This window comes from Oncorhynchus mykiss, chromosome 17, assembly GCF_013265735.2.
Source record: "Oncorhynchus mykiss isolate Arlee chromosome 17, USDA_OmykA_1.1, whole genome shotgun sequence".
NCBI lineage: Eukaryota > Metazoa > Chordata > Actinopteri > Salmoniformes > Salmonidae > Oncorhynchus > Oncorhynchus mykiss.
Genome location: NC_048581.1, coordinates 54,434,297 through 54,461,322, shown reverse-complemented (window position 1 = coordinate 54,461,322; position 27,026 = coordinate 54,434,297). Strand labels below are relative to the sequence as shown.

At 44.0% G+C, this 27,026-nt stretch overlaps 2 protein-coding genes across 12 annotated transcripts; both read right to left on the bottom strand.

The window, feature by feature from the left end:
• On the bottom strand, positions 1 to 7,970 carry sirt4 (sirtuin 4). Its single transcript, XM_021568851.2, has 4 exons — positions 7,863 to 7,970; positions 1,106 to 1,596; positions 694 to 988; positions 1 to 471 (listed from the first exon to the last, which is right to left on the bottom strand). The coding sequence occupies exons 2-4, from the start codon at positions 1,594 to 1,596 to the stop codon at positions 319 to 321; spliced, it is 939 nt and encodes a 312-aa protein (XP_021424526.1). The 5' UTR covers positions 7,863 to 7,970; the 3' UTR covers positions 1 to 318.
• Positions 7,570 to 26,962, bottom strand: zgc:172271 (PBP2_transferrin domain-containing protein). 11 transcript variants are annotated; one of them, XM_021568848.2, is made up of 26 exons: positions 26,805 to 26,962; positions 26,632 to 26,692; positions 25,647 to 25,680; positions 25,249 to 25,325; positions 24,670 to 24,826; positions 24,525 to 24,579; positions 19,259 to 19,531; positions 19,004 to 19,058; positions 17,356 to 17,513; positions 15,906 to 16,928; positions 15,398 to 15,561; positions 15,146 to 15,245; positions 14,551 to 14,727; positions 13,831 to 13,993; positions 13,687 to 13,751; positions 13,387 to 13,544; positions 12,943 to 13,129; positions 12,676 to 12,824; positions 12,473 to 12,563; positions 12,309 to 12,368; positions 12,047 to 12,229; positions 9,857 to 10,004; positions 9,612 to 9,694; positions 9,242 to 9,426; positions 8,930 to 9,116; positions 7,570 to 8,821 (listed from the first exon to the last, which is right to left on the bottom strand). In XM_021568848.2, exons 10-26 carry the CDS (start codon positions 15,958 to 15,960, stop codon positions 8,778 to 8,780), a joined length of 2,199 nt encoding a protein of 732 aa, XP_021424523.2. In that variant the 5' UTR covers positions 15,961 to 16,928; positions 17,356 to 17,513; positions 19,004 to 19,058; positions 19,259 to 19,531; positions 24,525 to 24,579; positions 24,670 to 24,826; positions 25,249 to 25,325; positions 25,647 to 25,680; positions 26,632 to 26,692; positions 26,805 to 26,962; the 3' UTR covers positions 7,570 to 8,777. The 11 variants fall into 11 exon arrangements, with proteins under 11 accessions (XP_021424523.2, XP_036806048.1, XP_036806053.1 ...); XM_036950153.1 differs by having other exon boundaries at positions 24,530 to 24,579; XM_036950158.1 differs by having other exon boundaries at positions 26,642 to 26,692.
• Positions 26,963 to 27,026: the final 64 nt, after the last annotated feature.

The window sequence follows — 27,026 nt, the reverse complement described above, 5'->3', positions numbered from 1 at the left end:
GGAAAACTTCCCTGGTGGTTGAATCTGTGTTTGAAATTCACAGCTCGACTGAGGGACCTTACAGATAATTGTATCTGTGGGGTACAGAGATTTGAATACTTTCTAAAGGCACTGTACATGTACAAGCCCATAACACATGATTCCTGGTTACTAGTAGTGTCCATCACTTCAGCCCAATGTCCTAAAGCTGATTGCATTGCTGCCAGGTTGACCAAGAGTTAGAATAGTAGAGCCCACTGAATAGTTCTCGAAACAATACAACGGTATCTGTGGATCAGTGACTGAAGTCCTAGTGAGGCCTTCCGTCTGTCTTTGTGGTCAGTGAGGCTGAATGACAGACAATACCTCCCCACAACGAGCACTGACTCTGAACTCTGCCAGGTGGTCGGCCCTGGTAGACCCAATGTTCAAGATGGCTACTGGGATCTTCTGGTCAGCTGCTGCCAGTAGGAATCTGTATCCAGAATACACCTGGAAAATTAGAAGGGATGTGAAACTTCCACATATTGTAAGGCTATTGAGTTGTTTCCTTTGTGTCACAGGGACATGTTTTTATAAGTATACCATATCAGTAAGACAAACATAACAGAATATCACCTGTAACAAACAGTTGACTATATCAACAACATAGCAACACTATCAATTTAAACATTTATGGTAGGTCGTGAACAATTATATATATATCATGCCCACCTGCAAAGAAGATCCAGCGACAAGAACCGCATCGGACTCAGCTAGTCTCTCATGTACAAACTGCACTGTCCTTCGGTTCACTGTGTCCCCAAAGAATGTCACCTCTGGCTTCAATATACCCCCACAATCCTTACATGAAGGCACTCGGAAGTGGAGGACCTGCTCGTCCTCAATGAAGACATCACCATCGGGAGCCACACCTCCTGCATGTGCACCCCAGCTAGGGTTCAGTGCTTTGAACCGTTTCTGGAGGTCCTCCCTTGGAGACACGGCACCACAGCCCAGACACAACACCCTGAGAGGGACACACACACACAAAGGTAAAAAGCTGAGTGTTGTTCTAAGCCAATGTCCTTGAAGAAGAAGTCAGTCTGTATTGTATGTGTGACACAGTACATTTCTACCTCACTACCTGTGTGCGCAGCCGTGCAGTTCAGTCAGTCCTTGATGGCCTGCCTTGGAATGAAGCGCGTCCACATTCTGAGTTACCAGCCAGTGCACCTTTCCCTGCTCCTCCCACTGCTGCAGAGCCAGGTGGGCAGAGTTCGGCTGATGAGAGGAGAACTGTGGCCAGCCCATATAGTTCCTAGCCCAATAGCGCTGACGAGACTTGGCACTGCGTATATACTCTGCATACTGCATAGGTCGCCTGTCTGTGCGGGCGTAGAGACCCACCCCCTCTGAGCGGTAGTCTGGAATGCCAGACTCTGTGGACAGACCCGCCCCAGTGATGACGAAGAGGCGCGTGGCACGGGACAAGAAGGCCTGTAGCTGCTCCAGGGTGTGGGCATCGATGGTGCTGCTGGCAGGCACAAAGCTCTGGATGCCCTCGGGAACTGATGATGATGCCCGTCTCCCAGGGGCTGCGCAACACAGCGCCAAGGGTCTCCATGGGAACCGCATCTGCATACAGAGTACAGTGTAAGATTGATGCATATAGGTCGATCCACCTCAAAAAGCACTTGAGGATTTCGACCCACTATTTCAGATTGTTCTGAAATAGTTTCTGTAGTTTGTAACAGATAAGATTAGCATTCCTGAAACATTACACTCCAGTGTTGATTTGGCCTTGTAGTTTAAGTTATTGTCCTGCTGAAAGGTGAATTCATCTCCTAATGTCGTGGGAATCAGATTTAACCATGTTGTCCTCTAGGATATTGCCTGTGCTTAGCTCCATTCAGTGTTATACCCACAGTGCTTGATTTGGGACTGTCCTGAACGCCTTACCGGCACTTCTAATTTTGGGGGAATTGCGTACCAGCTCCTCTATAAAAACAAAGTACCCTATCGCTGGCCCAGATTCACACACCAAGGCAAAACAGGTTGATCAAAAGCTGAACGAAGTCGGGATCTTCATTGAATAGCAATAGAGAGTCCGCATTAATTTCCTGATTCTGCTTTGTTCAAATGTATTTGATACTAGTCTGTGTTGACAGTAAACTGTTCCGAGATTGCGCAGATTGAAAATGCGCCAGCCTGAATAGCATGATGTGCTGATCCAAGTTGTCCAATTAGGGTTTGTCAGGTCATGGAAATGAGTTTAATAATTGTTACTGTAATTCATGAAAGCACACTTAAATATGATCAATCAATAAAACGACATATCCGCCATTATTTTTTAACATTATCGCAATTAACGTTACATGGCTACTGTTTTATAGAGGTAAATCCCAGCTTTCTAACGGTGCAGATTTCTTTAGGCTCTGCCGTGCGATAACGAAATGAATGCTTAGTTAGCTATAGTTAACTAGCGAGAACTGCTACAAGTTGTGTTTCTAAATGGTGATCTAGTTCGTCTGTCATTATTTTATACCTGCTGCTGAAATGTCGTAGTCTATCTCCCCCGGCAATTACCCTTCAGTGTGTGCCAGTGCCGGGGGAGATAGACGACGACATTTCAGCAGCAGGTATAAAATAATGACAGACGAACTAGATCACTATTTAGAAACACAACTTGTAGCAGTTCTCGCTAGTTAACTATACTTATTAATACTTTATAGCGCCACCTTTTGCTGCGATTACAGCTGTAAGTCGCTTGGGGTATGTCTCTATCAGTTTTGCACATCGAGAGACTGAAATTTTTTCCCATTCCTCCTTGCAAAACAGCTAGAGCTCAGTGAGGTTGGATGGAGAGCATTTGTGAACAGCAGTTTTCAGTTCTTTCCACAGATTCTCGATTGGATTCAGGTCTGGACTTTGACTTGGCCATTCTAACACCTGGATTTGTTTATTTTTGAACGATTCCATTGTAGATTTTGCTTTATGTTTTGGATCATTGTCTTGTTGGAAGACAAATCTCCATCCCAGTCTCTGGTCTTTTGCAGACTCCATCAGGTTTTCTTCCAGAATGGTCCTGTATTTGGCTCCATCCATCTTCCCATCAATTTTAACCATCTTCCCTGTCCCTGCTGAAGAAAAGCAGTCCCAAACCATGATGCTGCCACCACCATGTTTGACAGTGGGGATGGTGTGTTCAGCTGTGTTGCTTTTACGCCAAACATAACGTTTTGCATTGTTGCCAAAAAGTTCCATTTTGGTTTCATCTGACCAGAGCACCTTCTTCCACATGTTTGGTGTGTCTCCCAGGTGGCTTGTGGCAAACTTTAAACAACACTTTTTATGGATATCTTTAAGAAATGGCTTTCTTCTTGCCACTCTTCCTTAAAGGCCAGATTTGTGCAATATACGACTTGACTGATTGTTGTCCTATGGACAGAGTCTCCCACCTCAGCTGTAGATCTCTGCAGTTCATCCAGAGTGATCATGGGCCTCTTGGCTGCATCTCTGATCAGTCTTCTCCTTGTATGAGCTGAAAGTTTAGAGGGACGGCCAGGTCTTGGTAGATTTGCAGTGGTCTGATACTCCTTCCATTTCAATATTATCGCTTGCACAGTGCTCCTTGGGATGTTTAAAGCTTGGGAAATCTTTTTGTATCCAAATCCGTCTTTAAACTTCTTCACAACAGTATCTCGGACCTGCCTGGTGTGTTCCTTGTTCTTCATGATGCTCTCTGCGCTTTTAACGGACCTCTGAGACTATCACAGTGCAGGTGCATTTATACGGAGACTTGATTACACACAGGTGGATTGTATTTATCATCATTAGTCATTTAGGTCAACATTGGATCATTCAGAGATCCTCACTGAACTTCTGGAGAGAGTTTGCTGCACTGAAAGTAAAGGGGCTGAATAATTTTGCACGCCCAATTTTTCAGTTTTTGATTTGTTAAAAAAGTTTGAAATATCCAATAAATGTTGTTCCACTTCATGATTGTGTCCCACTTGTTGTTGATTCTTCACAAAAAAATACAGTTTTATATCTTTCTGTTTGAAGCCTGAAATGTGGCAAAAGGTCGCAAAGTTCAAGGGGGCCGAATACTTTTGCAAGGCACTGTATATGAACATGTCTAGTTAGATTCAGTACCAGTCAAAAGTTTGGACACACCTACTCTTTCAAGGGTTTTTCTTTATTTTGACTATTTTCTACATTGTATAATAATAGTGAAGACATCAACACTATGGAATAACACATATGGAATCATGTAGTAACCAACAAAGTGTTAAACAAATCAAAATATATTTTATATTTGAGATTCTTCAAAGTAGCCACCCTTTGCCTTGCTAACAGCTTTGCCCACTATTGGCATTATCTCAAACAGCTTCATGAGGTAGTCACCAGGAATGCATTTCAATTAACAGGTGTGCCTGGTTAAAAGTAAATGTGTGGATTTTTTTCATTCGTAATGCGTTTGAGACAATCAGTTGTGTTGTGACAACGTTGGAGTGTATACAGAAGATTGCCCTATTTGGTGAAAGACCAAATCCATATTATGGCAAGAACAGCTCAAATAAGCAAAGAGAAATGACAGTCCATCATTACTCTAAGGCATGAAGGTCAGTCAAAACTGAACATTTCAAGAACTTTGAAGCGCTATGATGAAACTGGCTCTCATGAAGACCGCCACAGGAAAGGAAGACCTAGAGTTACCTCTGTTGCAGACGACATGTTTATTAGAAATAACTGCACCTCAGCCCAAATGAGATTTTTGGTTCCAACCGCCGTGTCTTTGTGAGACACAGAGTAGGTGAACGGATGATCTCTGCATGTGTGGTTCTGACCGTGAAGCATGGAGGAGGTGGTGTGGGTGTGCTTTGCTGGTGACACTGTCTGTGATATATTTAGAACTTAAGGCACACTTAACCAGCATGGCCACCACAGCATTCTGCAGTGATATGCCATCCCATCTGGTTTGCGCTTAGTGGGACAATCATTTGTTTTTCTTCAGGATAATGACCCAAAACACACCTCCAGGCTGTATAATGGCTATTTGACCAAGAAGAGTGATGGAGGGCTGCATCAGGTGACCTGGCCTCCACAATCACCCGACCTCAACCCAATTGAGATGGTTTGGGATGAGTTGGCCTGCAGAGTAAAGGAAAAGCAGCCAACAAGTGCTAAGCATATGTGGGAATTCCTTGACGGTTGGAAAAGCATTCCTCATGAAGCTGCTTGAGATAATGCCAAGTGTGCAAAGCTGTCATCAAGGCAAAGGGTGGCTAATTTGAAGAATCTAACATACACTTTTTGAGTTGTCTTCACTATTATTCTACAATGTAGAAAATAGTACAAATAATATGCTATGCTTGAAATTATGGAGTGGTACTCAGTAATGTATTGTATTAGATTTGCCCCAAAGATAACACTTTCTATTCAGAACAAAAAGTAAATTTTTGGCCAATTTTTTGTATTAAAGTATTACTTCAGTGCCTTGTTGCGAACAGGATGCATGTTTTCTGTACAAGCTTCCTTTTCACTCTGTCAATTAGGTTAGTATAGTGGAGTAACTAAAATGTTGTTGATCCATCCTCAGTTATCTACTATCACAGCCATTAAATTCTGTTTTAAAGTAACCATTGGCCTCATGGAGAAATCCCTGAGCGGTTTCCTTCCTCTTCAGCAGGATGAACTCCTGTATCTTTGTAGTGACTTGGTGTATTGATGCACAATCCATCTACATTTACCCATCTACCAATAGTTGCCCTTCTTTGTGAGGCATTGGAAAACCTCCCTGGTCTTTGTGGTTGAATCTGTGTTTAAAATGCACTGCTCGACGGGGACCTTACAGATAATTGTATTTGTGGGGTACAGAGATGATGTAGTCATTCAAAAAATCATGTTGAAACACTTTTGCACACAGTGCGAGTCCATGCAACTTATGTGACTTGTTAAACTCATTTTTACTTCTGAACTTATTTAGGTTTGCCATAACAAAGGGATTGAATACTTGAGTCAAAACATTTTAATGTATTAATTTTCTTAAAACAATTCCACTTTGTATTATGGAGTATTCTGTGTAGGCCAGTGACAAACATATACATTGAATCCATTTTAAATTCAGACACTAACAACAAAATGTGGAAAAAGTATAGGGGTGTGAATAATTTCTGAAGGAACTGTATTCTGAAATACAATTTTTCACATTAATGTATTCATGTTTGATTCATTTAGACATTGTTTGGAACAATATACAATTTCCAGTGGGCTCTCTGCTACTTGAAAAAACTAAACGTTATACATAGAAATGGACAAGTATAGGTCATTAACCAATCACAGCCCTCCTGTAGGATTGCCCATTCAACAAATCACCAGCAGAGGGAGTTCCCTTTGAATCCATTCCCTGTGTTGGTGGTGCTCATAACATTTATCGTAACTTTAAAAGTAGCAGGGAACCCAGTCTTGAAATGTGATGTATTTTGAGATCAATATTAATAGCTTTAAAATTAAATGCATGTGTAAAATTGTATTCCAGAATGTAGCGATACTCCATATTTTAAACCACACTAAGGAGTACAATGACACCAAGGTGTTGTCTGTATCATGTACGGTTCACGGATCATTGGGTCTTACAAGGGGGCATGTATAGGTGGGGGAGGGGTGAAGGAAAAAGTTTGGTACTATATTTATTTAATATCTGAATCCTATTTATTAAAATGGCCAATTTGCGTGCAATAAATTCACTTAATTTCGCATAGATCAAATTAAAATGTCAACAAAATAATATAACCTGTTTCTAACCACAAACTATTTAAAAAACAATCTGAGATCGCGGGTGTCATGGCTTGCTGCAATGACATGGAACGACTGTTGCATGCTGTGGGATCAAGTGTTTCACTGGGTAATAAACTCCATGGTTGTCACGATCACTTGTGGGGTTGATTTGGCCCACAATGTAAAGCAAAACTGTAGTCACGTGTCATACTCAGTGGGAGCGAAGCGTTGCCTTCATTCAACACGGCGGCACTTTTGGCATGTCAGACAAAATTATGACTCGAGTTCGCTCAACAGATATGACATTGATTTCAACGTTTGCCAATAGTCTTAGTCTCATAGTGAGGAGCCTTTAAAAAGTACCTAGCTTCATAAAAATATTTTGGGGGAATTCTGAAATGTATTGGAATAAAATCACAACTATAAAACTAGCTAGCCAGCTATGGGTAACTGTTAGCTTGCTAGGTACATTAATTGCTTTAGGTTGGTTGTTTATTAGCGCAACTTCAAGATTTCCATAAAGGAAGATTGCGTCTTTGATCATAACTCGCTTGGTAGTACACTCAGATGTGACGATGTAACATTTTATTCAAAGGCTGAGGGTATAGGATTGTCTACTTTGACTTTGGATTGCAACCAAAATCTCATCTGTTGATGGGAGATTCTCCATTCCTTCTCAAAACCCATTGGAAGAAAAGGTCAGAAAGGCGGGACCTCTGGCTCTCTCATCCAATGGGTTTCGAGAAGGAGGTAACGAGAGAGATAGGACGCGAGCTGTAAATTATTTAGATTTCTCTTATGTAAATTCAAGAAAATATGGACATGCCCTGATGCTTCCTCGCAAGCTTGTCACATCTTTTATTTAAAATAATATAATTATGGTCACCAAGCAATAATTATATGTATCTAGCTTTATCTGACACAGTCATTGTTCATTTAGTCTTTTACGGTATTCGACTTTTTGTCAAGGCTGATTTGTGTACAAGTTCTGGCTCACCATTTGAACTCCTGTCATCAGTAACAAGGTTACGTGGAGTAAATACGATAAGAAGCATAGAACCACAAAAAGGCATGAATTAGACATTGTAAGTAGTAATAAAATTAAGCGTCATGTAACGTACCTTACAATGGCACGAGGTACACGTTTGATTGAATAAACAGCCGACAGTGTAGCAGGCAGCCAACTCTTACGAAAAAGAGCGACAGGAAATACCAGTGTAACGAAGAACGGCAACCCCCGCTATGCACGCTGGGACTTGTAGTCCGGTGGAATTTACCAACGTACATAGCTCAGTGTGTGTGGTACACAAGTGGGTTCCCAAACTTTGTTTGCGTCGGGGACCCATTTCGTGTCAGCAAATGCATCAGTCGCCCTCATCAGAATAAAACTCCTACTGTAGACGGCATTAAAAATAGCATACAAGCAGTTTTACGTTGACTAAAACAGTGCATGTCCAGACCTTGGCAATACCATACCGGTTTAAAGCTAATTTCTTGCAATTCTACACATTTTGCAATATTAAAATAATGCACTGTGTTCAAAACCAAATTTTGGCGGAATAGAAGAAGAATTCTGTTGAACAAGATCATTGATGGAGTATTGTGAAGACCAATCTGTGAGCCTCACAGGCCCATGTTGTGCATATAAGGGCTAAGAACATGAATATGACATTGTATTGTAACTTCAACTTTTTCCACGGATCCCTTGTCCAAAATCCATTTAATTTGTTGTAGATAGTAATTTTTCTAAAATAAAAATAAAATATTTGTTTTAATATTTAGAGATTTTGCTACAGACCCTACTTTTGGAACCCCTGCACACATTACCAAAAGTTTGAAAAATGACATATTGCTGAAAAGAAAGAAGCTTTCATTGAAATGTATCTGACAATTCTATATATATTCTTAACATTCAGGTGGGTGTGGACTGAGGAATTACAAGAAGCAAGAAACAATATTACATTTTGGCAAACATTTTGGTCAGGGCTTCCACAATAGGTCAATGTGAAACATGTGATTTCTCTTCTCTCAGTTGCTCAAAATATGCTGCACACGTCCTGGTTGCAAAATTCCAAGATGTCTGTCAGAGAGAAAATTAATACATACATTGGCTACTTTAAAGTCAATAACATTTCAACAGTACACAGTTTCAGTATAAACATGCACATGACAAAGTATCAATTTCCACCTGAGTGTGTGCAGTTGAAGACAGTCTCTGCTAGTCTGTAGAACTCATCTCCAAGTATGGTGCGGTAGTCCAGGTGACTGGTGTGGATGAGGCACTGGGTGGCGTCTTTAAACAGCAGATCACTCTCTCCATACTGCTGGGACTGAAACAGACGGAATTCTGTGTCTGGGTTGGATGCCAGAGTCTCCTTCAAGGGATGGGAACATTTGGAATGGCTTGTTAGAAGAAAAAAAAATAGTATGAAATGAATACAGTGTCGCCAAAATAATTAGGTTGGTTTAGATTCCTGTTTGTCTGACTCCGCAGTCTCACCTGTGACTTCATGAGGAAGTCGTAGACGCGAGAAGTGAGCACAGGTCTTGTCATGATGATGTTGGGTGGGATGGCTCCTAGGTTACAGTTCTCCCATTCAGATAAAGGTTCCCGCCGGCCATCCCCACACAAAAGCTCAAAGTCCCAGGACAGCCACCCATCCGCCCACCCACTGGGGCTCAGACCTGGAGCACAACACAAACAAACTAAATGTAATATCAAAAGTATCACAAACCAAATGAGGAAAAACAAGAACATTATTATAACCTGTAACTGTTTGCCTGAACATATACCATTATTACTTCATAGTGTGTGAGTGTGGTGGCCATATGTAGCCTAACTATGTATAAGAGTTGTATGAGGTTCTCACTGAGGATGTTGCTCTCTAGATTGTGCTGCTCAACAAAGGCCACATCTCCATAGCTCTTCCCACTGGCATCTCCTACCAGGCACCTGCACAAATAACCATGGGGCAACGTCATAACAATCACAACAAATCTTTCACATTGCCAGGTTTCTGTAAAGGACTGTGACAACTTGATGTAAGATTGAATGACTGCATTTTTTATCCATGAACAATGAATACGAACATGCAACAAGAGAGCCACCATTCACCTCAAAGCCCCCATGTTGCCGTAGTAACGCTCGTTGTGGTTGTCTGCACAGCGTTTGGTGGCAGCCTCCCCAGTGCCCCCCATACACACTTTACAGAGGTTTCCCTGAGAACCAGGGAGACAGCCCTTCCAGAACACCTCGTTGTACACTAGGAGAGATGAGCAGAATACACATCCTCACCAAATATCAGCCTATTGTGCTGTAAGAATTTTGGGTCATTTCATGTTGTAGTCTACACAAGGATAAAATTGTGAATTGCAGTATACCCGAGCTAGTTATCTGCATACTAGTACACACACACACACAATATAAACGCAACAATTTCAACGATTTACAGTTAATATAAGGAAATCAGTCAATTGAAATAAATTCATTAGGCCCTACACTATGGATTTCACATGACTGAGCAGGGAAGCAGCCATGGGTGGGCCTAGGAGGACATAGGCCCACCCACTTGGGAGTCAGGCCCAGATTTGGTACCCTTCTCCAGACCGGTGCCGTGACCCAATCCTGTCTCGGGGCTCTACGGACAATTCCTTTGACCTCATGGCTTGGTTTTTGCTGACATGCACTGTCAACTGTGGGACCTTATATACACTACTGGTCAAACGTTTTAGAACATCAACTCATTCAAGGGTTTTTCTTTATTTGTACTATTTTCTACATTGTAGAATAATAGTGAAGCCATCAAAACTATGAAATAACACATGGAATCATGTAGTAAATTTAGTAAACAAACAAAGTGAAACAAATCAAAATATATTTTATATTTGAGAATATTCAAATAGCCACCCTTTGCCTTGATGACAGCTTTAAACACTCTTGGCATTCTCTCAACCAGCTTCACCAACAGTCTTGATGGATTTGCCACATATGCTGAGCACTTGCTGGCCGCTTTTCCTTCACTCTGCAGTCTGACTCAATTTGGTTGAGGTCGGGGGATTGTGGAGGCCAGATCATCTGATGCAGCACTCCATCACTCTCCTTCTTGGTAAAATAGCCCTAACACAGCCTGGAGGTGTGTTGGGTCATTGTCCTGTTGAAAAACAAATGACTGTCCCACTACGCCCAAACCAGATGGGATGGTGTATTGCTGCAGAATGCTGTGGTAGCCATGCTGGTTAAGTGTGCCTTGAATTCTAAATGAAATCAATCACAGACAGTGTCACCAGCAAAGCACCCCCATAACGTAACACCTCCTCCTCCATGCTTTATGGTGGAAATACACATGCAGAGATCTGTTCAACTACTCTGCATTGGAACCAAAAATACCAAATTTGGACTCATCAGGCCAAAGGACAGATTTCCACCGGTCGTATTTCTTGGCCCAAGCAAGGAGATTCTTCTTATGTGTGTCCTTTAATAATGGTTTATTTGCATCAATTTGACTATGAAGGCCTGATTCACACAGTCTCCTCTGAACAGTTGAGAAGTGTCTGTTACTTGAACTCTGTGAAACATCTATTTGGGCTGCAATCTGAAGTGCAGTTATTCTAATGAACTTATCCTCTGCATTAGAGATAACTCTGGGTCTTCCTTTCCTGTGGCGGTCCTCATGAGAGCCAGTTTCATCATAGCTCTTGATGATTCTTTGCGACTGCACTTGAAGTAACATTCAAAAGCTCTTGAAATTGTTCGTATTGACTGACCTTCGTGTCTTAGGTGAATGATGGACTGTCGTTTCTCTTTGCTTATTTGAGCAGTTCTTGCCATAATATGGACTTGGTCTTTTACCAAATAGGGCCATCTTTTGTATACTACCCCTACCTTGTAACAACACAAATGATTAGCTCAAATGCATGAAGGAAATACATTCCACAAATTCACTTTTAAGAAGGCACACCTGTTAATTGAAATGCATTCCAGGTGACTGCCTCATGAAGCTGGTTGAGATAATGCCAAGAGTGTGCAAAGCTATCATCAATGCAAAGGGTGGCTACTTGGAAGAATCTCAAATAAACAAATCAAAATATATTTTATAACACTGTTTTGGTTACTACATAATTCCTTATGTGTTATTTCATAGTTTTGATGTTTTCACTATTATTATACAATGTAGAAAATAGTCCAAATAAAGAAAAACCCTTGAATGAGTAGGTGTGTCCTAACTTTTGACTGGTACATACATATAAATATAAAACACACACACACACAGGAAAGGGAGATGCAACTGTCAGGCAGGAATGGTACCTTGGTTTGGTTCGCAGGGAGAGGTGTTGTTGTGTTCCAGGCTGAGGGTGTGTCTAAAGGGCAGAAGCCAGCCTGCAGGGCTGTACATGTGGCCGTGGCAGGAGCGCCTGCCCCCAAAGTTCCCAAAGAACACACCCCTGGTGGAGCGCTTCACGACCGCCACACCAACGACGGACGGCAAAACTGTGGGGACACAAGGAGCGGCTTAGAATAAAATCATGTACATTTACAGATGAATGGACTTCCCTTCTGTTCAGCTCACCATCTGTCTCTAAATGGCCTGCTTTTTCAGCTCCTCCCTCAGCCGGTACGCACGTCTTCCCTGAGAGAAGCGGAGAGAGAAAGAGTCGACGACAGACACTGACTGCAGTGAGCGTCCATGATAAATAACTAGTTCTGTAACCATTACATTATTATCAGGCATACCATAATACTCTGTTACCACGGGGACAAGGCCACATTTCCCAGCGATGAATGCGTGTGTGGCGTCCAGCGAGACCGCATCCACCTCATCTCTCTGTGACAACACAGTAAGTGGAGATCAAGATGTAGGGCTGCATAGAATGACAGTAGGTTATGGATAGGGTTATGATTTTCCACACCCTGTAGTTTTATCTTAGTCTGCTTACCTTAATCTTCTCGACACAATCGCTCATGGAGATGGCTCTAACACACACCAATGGGTCTGACTTAATGCTGAGAGCCCACTGCTCACATTTCTTCTGTTCTGCATGGCTAATGCAGCACCAACGCACAACACTGTCCTCCAATGAGCTTCCTATAGATACACAACAGAATAAAACATATTTAGTTATGATGCATAATGTAGCAGCAAATTCATTTTCCCAATGAGCAGCCTACATACACCCCCACTGCCCATGTGAGTAGGTAGGCACCTTCATGACCAAGGCCTTTGAGGAGAGCCACATAGTCCAGCCCCAGCACCTGACTGATGTCCTTGTTATCCTCTAGAATGGACAGCTTCTCTGTGACATCCTTGAAGAGCAGATCAGCGGCGCCGAACGGAGCAGAGTTAAAGAGCTGGAAACGTTGCCTCTCTCGACCCCGCCGGCCAAACGCCATCTGATTAGGAAATCCATTGGACATTCTCTCAGCAACAAAAATACAAACAAGGGACATACTATAGATGACACATGCAGGTGGATGGATACAAATGTGATATACACTGATGTTAAATACAGTGGACACGCTTTCCCTTGCAAACCCAACCCTGTTTCACAAGTGGTCATCCTGAGTAGAGGGCTGGATGCCCTGAGCTGTCCCGACAAGTCCCACATCTGCTGCTTCTAGAAGTGGTTGAAGACAGAATGGGTTACTACCTGTGCTGCTGCCAGGAACTTGCGTGCGATCTTACGAACACTGAGTCGAGTGACCATGCCCTGTCCTGGTCCCCTTCCCAGGTTGCAGCTCCCATAGTGGCTTAGTGGCGCACGGGTACCATCAGTACAGAGCAGTTGGTAATCCTCCCTCTCACTCTCTGGAAGAGAAAAAAAAAACAGGGATAGAGATCCAGCGGAGGGGGATGTTTCAACAGTTATTTGACTAGTCTTGAGAAAGAACTCTGAAGTACTTGAATGGTAGTTGTGTATTGTTCCAGAATATCTATATTTTTTGTGTACCTTCAATACCCTCCAGGGCTGTATGGTCCACAAAAGCAACATCCCCTGCCCCAGTCTTGAGACACCTGATAGACAACGAGAATCATTTTTAAATGACCATATCATTATCAATGTGTCTGTCCTGATATGACCCTCCCATCTGACCTGAGCGCCCCCTGGCTGTTGTAGAAGGGTTCGCCATGTGCCGTCTCACAGTGGAAGTTGCGCTGGGCGATGTAGGACTTCTGACCCTGACACAGGGTACACAGGCCAGGTGCTATGGCAGCCGCCCCAGGAACACAACTGGCATTGAAGAAGGCACTGACCGCTGCCAAAGAGAAGAGTGGGGATAGAGACCATTCCTTTGTAGCGGAGGTGATTTGGAATCACGCTCTCGTGATAAGTTAGGCCTGCCTGAGACTTGGAAGCCCTATTGTCAGCCTCTGACCTTGAGCATGTCCTCTAAGAAGTTGGATTAGCGAGCGGGAGTCCCGGGTTCTAATGCCACCAGAAACACCCGCGTTTCATAAACTCTGTCCTGGGTACCCCAAGGGGTGCACGTTTTGGTTTTTGCCCTAACACTACACAGCTGATTTAAATAATCAACTAGTCATCAAAATAAAACATGTGCCCCTTGGGGTCCCCAGGACTGAGTTTTGGAAACGCAGTTTAAAATGTAACAAGCTCTCGTGGACAGATTCTCATGGACAGATGAAACGGCGAGAACTTGTCAAGGCTCACTTCCTTTTCTTCCGAAGTGAGCAATTGATAACGGCATTCCCCCCAGAAGTAAAACAGAAAATGACAAACTTTTGGGTAACCGGGATTACACTTAATCAAATCAAATTCAACAATTTGGATGGATATGTCAGTCTATGTTCTTACCCTGACTGAGTGGCTGCTCCTCTGCCCAGGTCAGGTAGTTGCGGGACAGCAGGAAGCCCAAGGGTAGACTCCAGCCTGCCGTCCAGCGGGCCCCAGTATGACAGCTTCTCTGGCCCTGCAGGGAGCGCACGTCCAGGGTGCGGTTCCTCACCACCGCCACCGACAGAATACAGCCTCCTGGGCAAACAGGTGACAGACATACAATAAACTGGACACAGGCACACAAAATGTCAAACAAAATTAGAAACTGGGTGGTTCGAACCCTGAATGCTGATTGGCTGAAAGCTGTGCTATATCAAACCGTATATCACAGGTATGACAAAACATTTATTTTTACTGCTCTAATTACATTGGTAACCAGTTTATAATAGCAATACGGCACCTCGAGAGTTTGTGGTGTATGGGCAATATACCACAGCTAAGGGCTGTATATCCAGGTACTCCACGTTGCGTCGTGCATAAGAACGGCCCTTAGCCGTGGTATAGTGGCCATATACCACACCTCCTCGTACCTTATTGCTTAAATGTTTCCCGTACACAGATTGTGCCTAGTTCTGGACTAAAAGGATCCAAATCTTAAGTGTCGTTAACCAACCGTCACTGTAGATCTCCTTGGCAATGGCAGTGAGGCCAAACTGCTTCACTGCAGTGTAGACTTCCCCTGCATCCAATGTTACTATGTCAGCACGGTTAGCCTGGAGGAAAAGCATCAGATACAGTTGGCTATGAAGGAGCATCTGTATAGTAAACCTGCCCTGTCTGAAATCAGTATCAGCATTAACAACATGAGTGGTTAGGGCAAATAGTGAGTCTTTCTGGTATCTGGAGAGAGCAGGTATTTTCTGACCCTGATCTTGTTGATGCAGTCAGTGGTGCTGTAGGCAAGGACACAGGAGAGCCTTGCGAATGCTGCCACAGCAGCAGGAGGCAACACTGCCACCAGGGCCTTGGCCAGCTCAGCACACTTCTTCTGCTCCTGCTCAGACACCGTGCACCAGCGCACCTTCTTACCTAAAACAAAAGGGAAATAAAACTGGGGTTAAGGATAGTAATATTAGGGCCTAAGAAATAGCATCACTATTAACCTGCATGCATAACTCACTATTTCCTTTCCAATGGGAAATAAATAAACAACTGCTGTAGAGGGAGAATACATTGTTACAATACTGTATAAGATTAATTAAAATGTATAGGACCACAACATTTTCAGAACAATCCCTGAAATTAGGTGAAACCACAAAAGCAATAATATATTTGAAAAAGGCAACATTATCCAGCAAGGCTAACCAAACGATTAACAATTGGAATTTTGAGTACCTCCACCCAAAACTATACTAGGTTGGATGAACACTTACCCCAACTATAGTGAAGGCAGATGAAAATTATTAGAATGGCATGCATTGCCCTCATTTTGGTCTCTGAAAAGGACTGAAGAGCTGAACAAACCAAACGCAGTTTACTTTACGCAGCGAGGTTGGCGGACCCCTTCCAATTCGTCCTGAAATCCGTCTTCATAATTCAACATGATTTCTTATTACTACAGGCGACCTAAAGAAATCAAACTATTGTGCAAGCGTAGAACTTCCGAAATAGCCAAAAAATAGGGGATTCTGCGCCACTGCTCTGCGCGCATCTGGAAAATATTTCCATGTAACGTCACGCGGACGACCCGCATCCAAGCACTTTTACGCGTTTGAGATCTGTAGAACAGTTGCCAGTATCTCACACCTCCAGTTTGTTTGGCTTATCGCGGTGAACACATTGAATGCATGATTATGTAATAATAAAAATCGAGTGTTATATTTATTTTGGTAATAGTTTTGTGAAAAACAGTCCAGCACTGCAAAGTTTAATGCAGAAAATACCAACATAATTAGGCATGTAGCCAATATTTTATTAAAATGTACTAACACCAAAACATTATACATATAAAAAAATGCTATTACAGTATAGTCAAGGCAAACATAAATCAAACAGCTGCCTTGCCATATGCCATTATTTTTCAGTCCAACCGATTATCACCAAGATCAGGGTTTTTAATTCAAAAGCTTCAATTGAACAATTTCCATACATCTTCCTCTATTTTGAATAATGATGTTTTTATACTATAAAAAACAACCAGTGGAGAATGGCAACATGTCATTCTCTTACACCACTGGGGCGACCATGGTCCGGTCTGTCATCTAGTGTGGTGGACAGAGTAATGCTCAGTAGCCCTATGCTCTGGAGGCCTGCTGAGAACCGCCTGTCCCAGTCCCAGTCCCTGTCCTGTGGCTGTGCTGCTGTGGAGAACACTCTCTGTGGATCCTGGCAGCATGCAAGATATTTACAGGCTTCTGCTCTGCCAGCTCAGCTGACAGCCTGCCAATACACTCCATCTGTCAATAACAATACAAAGAGCTGGAAATGAATCTGGAATGGCCACAAAATGGGAAAAATCATTGCACAATATGGCATGGTTATTATATACATGACTTGCTGTAAATTCTGACTGCTCCGTTTTCATAGCTGAAGATTTATGGCTCACATGAAAATGACACCTCCAGAGGAATGCATGCTAAATCAAAGCCATCAGTTTAGTTATTCATTTATAAGTGGATAGGAAACCAATGAAAAAAGTATTACTTCAATGATTGGTTCTGGTTCTTTATGGACTGGTGAATAGCCAGTATACTTTTTTTTCCTCCATTTTTTTTATTTTCATAATCACCATTGTTTGTTTATAAATCCTTAATTACTCTGCCTTGAAGACATTGTGGCCCTTACATATACCAATGACCGCAGCATCTTCCCTTCAAGTCTTACCTCATCCAGCCCTTGGCTGATTGTGTTCCTCTCCGCAGTCTCTCCCTCACTTCCACTCGTCTGCAGCCAGCTTCTCAACACCTCTTCAAGTCTTAGCTACAGTGGCTTGCAAAAGTATTCACCCCCCTGGCATTTTTCCTATTTTGTTGCCTTACAACCTGAAATTAAAACTGATTTTTGGGGGTGGTTTGTAACATTTGATTTACACAACACAACCACTTTGAAGATGCAAAATATTTTTTCTTGTGAAAAAAAGAAGAACTTGAGTGTGCATGACTATTCACTCCCCAAAGTCAATACTTTGTAGAGCCAACTTTTGCAGCAATTACAGCTGCAAGTCTCTTGGGGTGATTCTATAAGCTTGGCACATCTAGCCACTGGGATTTTTCAAGGCAAAACTGCTCCAGCTCCTTCGAGTTGGATGGGTTCCGCTAGTGTACAACAATCGAAAAAAGTCATACCACAGATTCTCAATTGGATTGAGGTCTGGGCTTTGACGAGGCCATTCCAAGACACTTAAATGTTTCCCCTTAAACCACTCGAGTGTTGCTTCAGCAGTATGCTTACGGTCATTGTCCTGCTGGAAGGTGAACCTCTGTCCCAGTCTCAAATCTCTGGAAGACTGAAATAGGTTTCCCTCAGGAATTTCCCTGTATTTAGCGCTATCTATCATTCCTTCAATTCTGATTAGTTTCCCAGTCCCTGCAGATGAGAAACATCCCCACAGCATGATGCTGCCACCACCATGCTTCACTGTGGTGATGGTGTTCTCGGGGTGATGAGAGGTGTTGGGTTTGCACCAGACATAGCGTTTTCCTTGATGGCCAAAAAGCTCAATTTTAGTCTCATCTGACCAGAGTACATTCTTCCATATGTTTGGGGAGTCTCCCACATGCCTTTTGGCAAACACAAAGTGTTTCTTGTTTTTTTCTTTAAGCAACGGCCTTTTCAGGCCACTCTTCTGTAAAGCTCAGCTCTGTGGAGTGTCTGGCTTAAAGTGGTCCTATGAACAGATACTCCAATCTCCGCTGTGGCGCTTTGCAGCTCCTTCAGGGTTATCTTTGGTCTCTTTGTTGCCTCTCTAATTAATGGCCTCCTTGTCTTGTCTGTGAGTTTTGGTGGGCAGCCCTCTCTTGGCAGGTTTGTTGTGGTGCCATATTCTTTTCATTTTTTAATAATGGATTTAATGGTGCTCCGTGGGATGTTCAAAGTTTCTGATATTTTTTTAGAACCCAACCCTGATCTGTACTTCTCCACAACTTTGTCCCTGACCTGTTTGGAGCGCTCCTTGGTCTTCATGGTGCCGCTTGCTTGGGGATGGAAATTTCAGAATTTTTGGTGGTCTTCTTAAGCTTGGTGGTGCCCCTTGTTAAGTGGTGTTGCAGACTCTGGGGCCTTTCAGAACAGGTGTAGATATACTGAGATCATGTGACACTTAAAGTCCACCTGTGTGCAATCTAAGGTGGGGGGGCAGTACAGTACTGCCCCCCCCCCCTCCCACCTTAGCCTGGACCATAGAGCTGCTCAATATCCACCTGGACTGCAAGCAACTTCAGTAAGGACCCACAGGTCTGTGATTAACATTACTGTTGGACCTTGTTAATACATTCTGGTGGATTTGTGTGTGTGTTTGTAGGGCGTACAGTACCTTGCAAAAATATTCATCCCCCTTGGTGTTTTTTCCTATTTTGTTGCATTACAACCTGTAATTTAAATAGATTTTTATTTGGATTTCATTGCAGCTCTTCCAACAGGACTGCAAGCAACTTCAGTAAGGACTCACAGGTTTGTGACCCATGAGCCACTAGGCTGCCGTAGCTAGATTTTTTTTAAATATTGCATAAAAAAAAATCTAATTCAAAACACACACACGCATGCGTTTTTGGAATATAGTAACCGCTACCTTAGTTTGAGTGTAGGTGGTCATGAATGAGGAGAGGGGCAGTCTGGTCTACTGATCCATAATGTGGGGCTGTTGGGAGACTGAGATGGGGGCGCTGGGCGTGCCAGTATGGGACTGATGGGGAGGGAGGCTGCAGCATGGTGGAGGCTCGCTGTCACTGGGACCTGGGTTGGAGGTGGTAGAGGAGCTGCAGGTGGTAGCAGCTCTTTGACCGGGGAGTACAGCAGAACTCTAGGCCATTGTGGTTGTCATCTGGAAGCACGCACCGCCACCCTGCACACAGAAAGAGTTACTGTAAGACTCCCAAGGATAGGAGACATAGGGCCAGTTTCCCAGACAAACATTAAGCCTTGCCCTGGAGTAAAAAGGGATTTGAATTGAGATTCTCCATGTATTCGGAAAACCCTCCCCGTAAGGTTTAGGGTCTGATGTTGACATAGTGGCCACCAGTACAGGTAGTTGAGTGTGCGGTCTCCCGCTCCCTGCACCACTGAGTCTGTAACCAGCTGTGGGTGAGGCCCTCTGCACCAAGGCTGGGCAAACGGGTCACGATCTGGACCATTACACCGGATCTTCGCAGCTAGCTAGCTGCTACCGAGTGGCTATTGTGGCTAACACCCTTGTCCAGAAGCATGCACCAGTTAGCCTCGAGCTAGCCTCGAGCTAGGCCCATCTCCCTGCTAGCAAACGAAGTACACCAACTACAATACCTCTCTTGACAATTACCCTGGACCCTTTGTCGACACGGAGCCCCGCCGATCCATCACGACTGGTCTGCTGACATAATTAGTCCGATGTGCTCTCAACCGGCCTCTGCGTCGTGGATGTTGATGATGATCCATCTGCTATCCTCGGCCCGCTAGCTTCCTGAACGCCGTGTCTCCCGCTCGCCTAGTATAGCAATCAACTACCCAACGGTTCCCTATTTCATCTATTGCTGCTTTTGACCCTATGATCACTCGGCTACACAGCTGCCGGCTGGACTGTTCATTAACACGGTACTTCATTTTGTTTATCTGTCGGCCCCAGCCTCAAACTCAGGCCCTCTGTGTAGCCAACTGACCCTCTCTGCCCATTCATCGCCATTTACCCATTGCTGTTGTCTTAGCTGTTTCCCCGTTGTTGTCTTAGCTCTCCCAATCAACACCTGTGATTGCTTTATGCCTCTTTCTAATGTCAATATGCCTTGTATACGTTGTTTAGGGCAGCTCTTATTGTTTAATTTTACTGCAGAGCCCCTAGTCCTGCTCAACATGTCTCAGATAGCCCCCATGTCTCAGATAGCCCCCATGTCCCACCCCCCACACACGCAGAGACCACACCTTGCTTAACTGGCGCCTCCAGAGATGCAACCTCTCTCAGCGTCACTCAATGCCTTGGTTTACAACCACTGTATTCGCACCCTATCATACCCTTGTCTGTACACTATGCCCTGAATCTATCCTACCACGCCCAGAAATCTGCTCCTTTTATTCTCTGTTCCCAATGCACTAGACGACCAGTTCTTATAGCCTTAGGCCTTAGCCTTAGGCCTTATAGCCTTAGGCCGTACCCTCATCCTACTCCTCCTCTGTTAATGTAGAGGTTAACCCGATATGAAACTTTTCAGGGAAGTCAGGAACCAATACACACAGTCAGTTAGGATAGCAAAGGCTAGCTTTTTCAAACAGAATTTTGCATCCTGCAGCACTAATTCCCCCAAAATTGGCCACATTTCCTTCAGGTTCCTTGCTGCCAACGACTGGAACGAATAGCAAAAATCACTGAAGCTGGAGACATATCTCCCTCACATCTTAAATAAGCATGCCCCAGTCAAGAAATGTAGAACTAAGAACAGATTAGCCCTTGGTTCACTCCAGACTTGACTGCCCTTGACCACCACAAAAACACCCTGTGGTGTACTGCACTAGCATCAAATATTCCCCGCGATATGCAACTTTTCAGGGAAGTCAGGAACCAATATACAGTCAGATAGGAAAGCAAAGGCTAGCTTTTTAAAACAGAATTTTGCATCCTGCAACACTAATTCCAAAAAGTTTTGGGACACTGTAAAGTCCATGGAGAATAAGAGTACCTCCTCCCAGCTGCCCACTGCACTGAGACTAGGACACTGTCACCACTGATAAATCCACGAAAATTGAGAATTTCAGTCACTCTCTTCAGCAGCTGGCCATGCTTTCCACCTAGCTACCCCAACCCTGGGCCAACAGCTCTGCACCCCCCGCAGCAACTGGCCCAAGCCCCCACACTTCTCCTTCACCCAAATCCAGACAACTGATGTTCTGACAGAGCTGCAAAATCTGGATCCCTACAAATCAGCTGGGCTAGAAAATCTGGACCCTCTCTACCTAAAATGATCCGCCGCCATTGTTGCAACACCTATTACTAGTCTGTTCAACCTCTCGTATCATCGGAGATTCCTAGACTGGAACGCGGTTATCCACCTCTTCAAAAGGGGAGATACTCTTGTCCCAAACTGTTACAGACCTGAACAAACAGATCACCGACCATTTCGAATCCTACCATACCTTCTCCGCTATGCAATTTGGTTTCCGAGCTGGTCACGGGTGCACCGCAGCCACACTCAAGGTCCTAAACGATATCATAACCGCCATCGATTAAAGACAGTACTGCGCAGCCATCTTCATCGACCTGGCCAAGGCTTGACTCTTGTCAATCACCGTATTCTTATCGGCAGACTCAACAGCCTTGGTTTCTCTAATGACTGCCTCGCATGGTTCACTAACTACTTCTCAGACAGAGTTCAGTGTGTCAAATCGGAGGGCCTGTTGTCCGGACCTCTGGCAGTCTCTATGGGGGTGCCACAGGGTTCAATTCTCAGGATGACTCTTTTCTCTGTATATACAGTGCCTTGCGAAAGTATTCGGCCCCCTTGAACTTTGCGACATTTTGCCACATTTCAGGTTTCAAACATAAAGATATAAAACTGTATTTTTTGGTGAAGGATCAACAACAAGTGGGACACAATCATGAAGTGGAACGCCATTTATTGGATATTTCAAACTTTTTTAACAAATCAAAAACCGAAAAATTGTGCGTGCAAAATTATTCAGCCCCTTTACTTTCAGTGCAGCAAACTCTCTCCAGAAGTTCAGTGATGATCTCTAAATGATCCAATGTTGACCTAAATGACTAATGATGATAAATACAATCCACCTGTGTGTAATCAAGTCTCCGTATAAATGCACCTGCACTGTGATAGTCTCAGAGGTCCGTTAAAAGCGCAGAGAGCATCATGAAGAACAAGGAACACACCAGGCAGGTCCGAGATACTGTTGTGAAGAAGTTTAAAGCCGGATTTGGATACAAAAAGATTTCCCAAGCTTTAAACATCCCAAGGAGCACTGTGCAAGCGATAATATTGAAATGGAAGGAGTATCAGACCACTGCAAATCTACCAAGACCTGGCCGTCCCTCTAAACTTTCAGCTCATACAAGGAGAAGACTGATCAGAGATGCAGCCAAGAGGCCCATGATCACTCTGGATGAACTGCAGAGATCTACAGCTGAGGTGGGAGACTCTGTCCATAGGACAACAATCAGTCGTATATTGCACAAATCTGGCCTTTATGGAAGAGTGGAAAGAAGAAAGCCATTTCTTAAAGATATCCATAAAAAGTGTCGTTTAAAGTTTGCCACAAGCCACCTGGGAGACACACCAAACATGTGGAAGAAGGTGCTCTGGTCAGATGAAACCAAAATTGAACTTTTTGGCAACAATGCAAAACGTTATGTTTGGCGTAAAAGCAACACACCATCCCCACTGTCAAACATGGTGGTGGCAGCATCATGGTTTGGGCCTGCTTTTCTTCAGCAGGGACAGGGAAGATGGTTAAAATTGATGGGAAGATGGATGGAGCCAAATACAGGACCATTCTGGAAGAAAACCTGATGGAGTCTGCAAAAGACCTGAGACTGGGACGGAGATTTGTCTTCCAACAAGATCCAAAACATAAAGCAAAATCTACAATGGAATGGTTCAAAAATAAACATATCCAGGTGTTAGAATGGCCAAGTCAAAGGGGGCCGAATACTTTCGCAAGGCACTGTATATCAATGATGTCGCTCTTGCTGCAGGTGATTCCCTGATCCACCTCTACGCAGACAATTCCATACTGTAAACATCGGGCCCTTCTTTGGACACTGTTATAAAACCTCCAAACGAGCTTCAACGCCATACAACACTCCTTCCGTGGCCTCCAACTGCTCTTAAATGCTATTAAAATAAAATGCATGCTCTTCAACTTATCGCTGCCCGCACCCGCCCACCATCACTACTCTGGACGGTTCTGACTTAGAATATGTGGACAACTATAAATACCTAGGTGTCTGGCTAGACTGTAAACTCTCCTTCCAGACTCATATTAAGCATCTCCAATCCAAAATTAAATCTATTATCGGATTCCGATTTCGAAACATACCCTCGTAAAACGGACTATCCTGCCAATCCTTGACTTCGGCGATGTCATTTACAAAATAGCCTCCAACACTCTACTCAGCAAATTGGATGCAGTCTATCACAGTGCCATCTGTTTTGTCACCAAAACCCCATATACTACCCACCACTGCGACCTGGTACTCACTACATATTTGTCGCCAAACCCACTGGCTCCAGGTCATCGATACGTTTTTGTTAGGTAAAGCTCCGCCTTATCTCAGCTCACTGGTCACCATAGAAACACTCACTCGTAGCACACGCTCCAGCAGGTATATTTCTCTGGTCATCCCCAAAGCCAACACCTACTTTGGCCGCCTTTCCTTCCAGTCCCCTGCTGCCAATGACTGGAACGAATTTCAAAAATCACTGAAGCTGGAGACATATCTCCCTCGCTAAATTTAAGCGTCAGCTGTCAAAGCAGCTTGCCGATCGCTGCAGCTGTACACAGCCCATCCTACCAACTATCTACCTCATCCCCAAATGTGTTTTTTTTTGCACACCAGTATTTCTACTTGCACATCCTCATCTGCACGTATATCACTCCAGTGTTAAATGCTAAATTGTAATTACTTCGCCACTATTGGCCTATTTATTGCCTAACCTTCTTACTTAATTTTGCACACTCTGTATACAGATTTTTGTAATGTGTTATTGACTTAACGTTTGTTTATCCCATGTGTAACTCTGTGTTGTTTTTGTCGCACTGCTTTGCTTCATCTTGGCCAGGTTGCAGTTGTAAATGAGAACTTGTTCTCAACTGGCCTACCTGGTTAAATAAAGGTGAAATAATATTTAATTTTTTAAAACCTCACTGCTGTCTGTTTCCATTGCAACACCACCCCTGGAGACACCGCAAAGAACTCTGTAAAGCACAAAAAAAGACAGACTTGATACAGTTCCACACAGACAAGACACACTAGAATAATAAAACACAGCATCTGCTCACACACACCTGCTTCTGGCTGTGAAGTGCTATGTTGGTGCAGAAGCTGCCCATGTGAGCGGCGTGGGCCACCCCTTTCCTCAGAAGCTGGTCTCTATAGAACTGGGCAGCCTGGGCCAGCCTCTCCTGCTTCCGGTGCTGCTCCGCGACCCATAGCCTCCAGCACCTGGAACAGAACACACCAGGGGATCTTCCGTCTCATCCAGTGTGTCTGAGGAGTATACACTATTCATTTCCACTCTATTCACCAGGGGATATCTCATTCATTATGTCTATCGAGTCCCTTTAATATCCTTATTCCAGCTGTGGCCTGGATATCATCAATGAAGAAAATAGCCTCCAGCAGGTCTCTGACGTTACACCCATTAGCCTGGTCACAGAGCCGTTTCTGCGGTCTTGCTAACTACTATGGTCATTGGAAAGACAGCACAAACAGATCTGGACCCAGGCTGTACATTAACAGGGTCAGCAGTGGTAATCATACAGGAGAGACGTCCTCCACTACAGACAAACAGAGACAGGGATAATATTTCATGTTTTAGTTAGGCTGAAGGCCAGCTGCCAGTGAAATATGTGTCCAGGTGTTACCTTGGCCTGCAGACTGAGGGACCAATGCCAGAGGGCCAGTTCTGTCTGCTCAGCCTCTCTCCCCTTCTGTGCTGCAGCTGTGCAGGCCAGGGAAGAAAAACACTGAGTTACATAACAGCCAGGAGTTTACCCCGACACTCAGAAGCTCACAGATGGATCATAGAAAGAGGAGATCATTAAAGCCAAGAAACATCCAAAAACACTATTTTTCAATTAAATCATTGTATTTTAAAGTAATTTGAACACAATTTCTCACACAAGTCTTGGTAAGTTGACCTTTAATATCTGAAATAACCATGTTAAAACAGCAATAACCTCACCACAATGTTCCAGCGTGCAAAAAAAGAAAAAAAGAGCTGGCATGTATTGTTTCAGGTTACAGTGAAATGCTTACTTACAAGCCCATAACCAACGATGCGGTTAAGAGAATACCTAAAAAATAAAAATGAAGTAGTTAGAGATAAGAAAAACAAATAATTAAGAGCAGCAGTGAATAACAATAGCGGGGCTACATACAGGGGGTACCGATACAGAGTCAATGTGCGGGGAACTGGTGTCGAGGTAATTAACAATGATGTACATGCAGGTAGGGTTGTTAAAGTGGCTATGCATAGAAAATAACAGACAGTAGCAGAAGTGCGGGGGGGGGGGGTGCAAATAGTATAGGTAGCCATTTGATTAGCTGTTCAGGAGTCTTATGAGAGAGAACAGTCCATGACTAGGGTGGCTGGAGTCTCACAATTTTTACGGCCTTCCTCTGACACCGCCTAGTATAGAGGTCCTGGACGGCAGGAAGCTTGGCCCGGTGATGTACTGGGCCGTACGCACTACTCTCTGTAGTGCCTTGTGGTCGGAGGCCGAGCAGTTGCCATACCAGGCAGTGATGCAACCCGTCATGATGCTCTCGATGGTGCAGCTGTAGAACCTTTTGAGGATCTGAAGACCCATGCCAAATCTTTTCAGTCTCCTGAGGGGGAATAGGTTTTGTCGTACCCTCTTCACGACTGTCTTGGTGTGCTTGGACCATGTTAGTTTGTTGTTGATGTGGACGCCAAGGACCTTGAAGCTCTCAACCTGCTCCACTACAGCCCTGTCGATGAGAATGGGGGCATGCTTGGTCCTCCTTTTCCTGTTGTCCACAATCATCTCCTCTGTCTTGATCACGTTGAGGGAGAGGTTGTTGTCCTTGCACCACACGGTCAGGTCTCTGACCTCCTCCCTATAGGCTTTCTCAGCCTTGTCAGTGATCAGGCCTACCACTGTTGTGTCATCGGCAAACTTAATGAGGGTGTTGGAGTTGTGCCTGGCCGTGCAGTCATGAGTGAACAGGGGGTACAGGAGGGGCCCCCGTGTTGAGGATAAGCATGGCGGCTGTGTTGTTACCTCCCCTTACCACCTGAGGGCGGGCCCGTCTCAACATTGAGTGTCCCGTTTCTTGCGTCACCTAAATAAGGACATGAAAAACACAATATTAAACACAGACTAACATAGGATCAGAATGTATCAAACACCACACAACAGACTCGAACACAGGACCGAACGCAGTATCCATCTACCTTATAGCTCTGCTGATGCTGCCGGTACATAGTCCCCAATCTGAACATACTGCAAAGAAGAGTGGTGGTGGTGCCTTTTGGTTTTCTCCACACCTGTACTCTCCTCCACAACCGCTCTGCTTCGCTCCCACCATCTCCTGAAAGTCCACCGCTGCCTCACTGAGACATACAAAATGGTGGCAGTAGGCTTGCCAGGAGACTGATCTAACAGAAAATAGCATT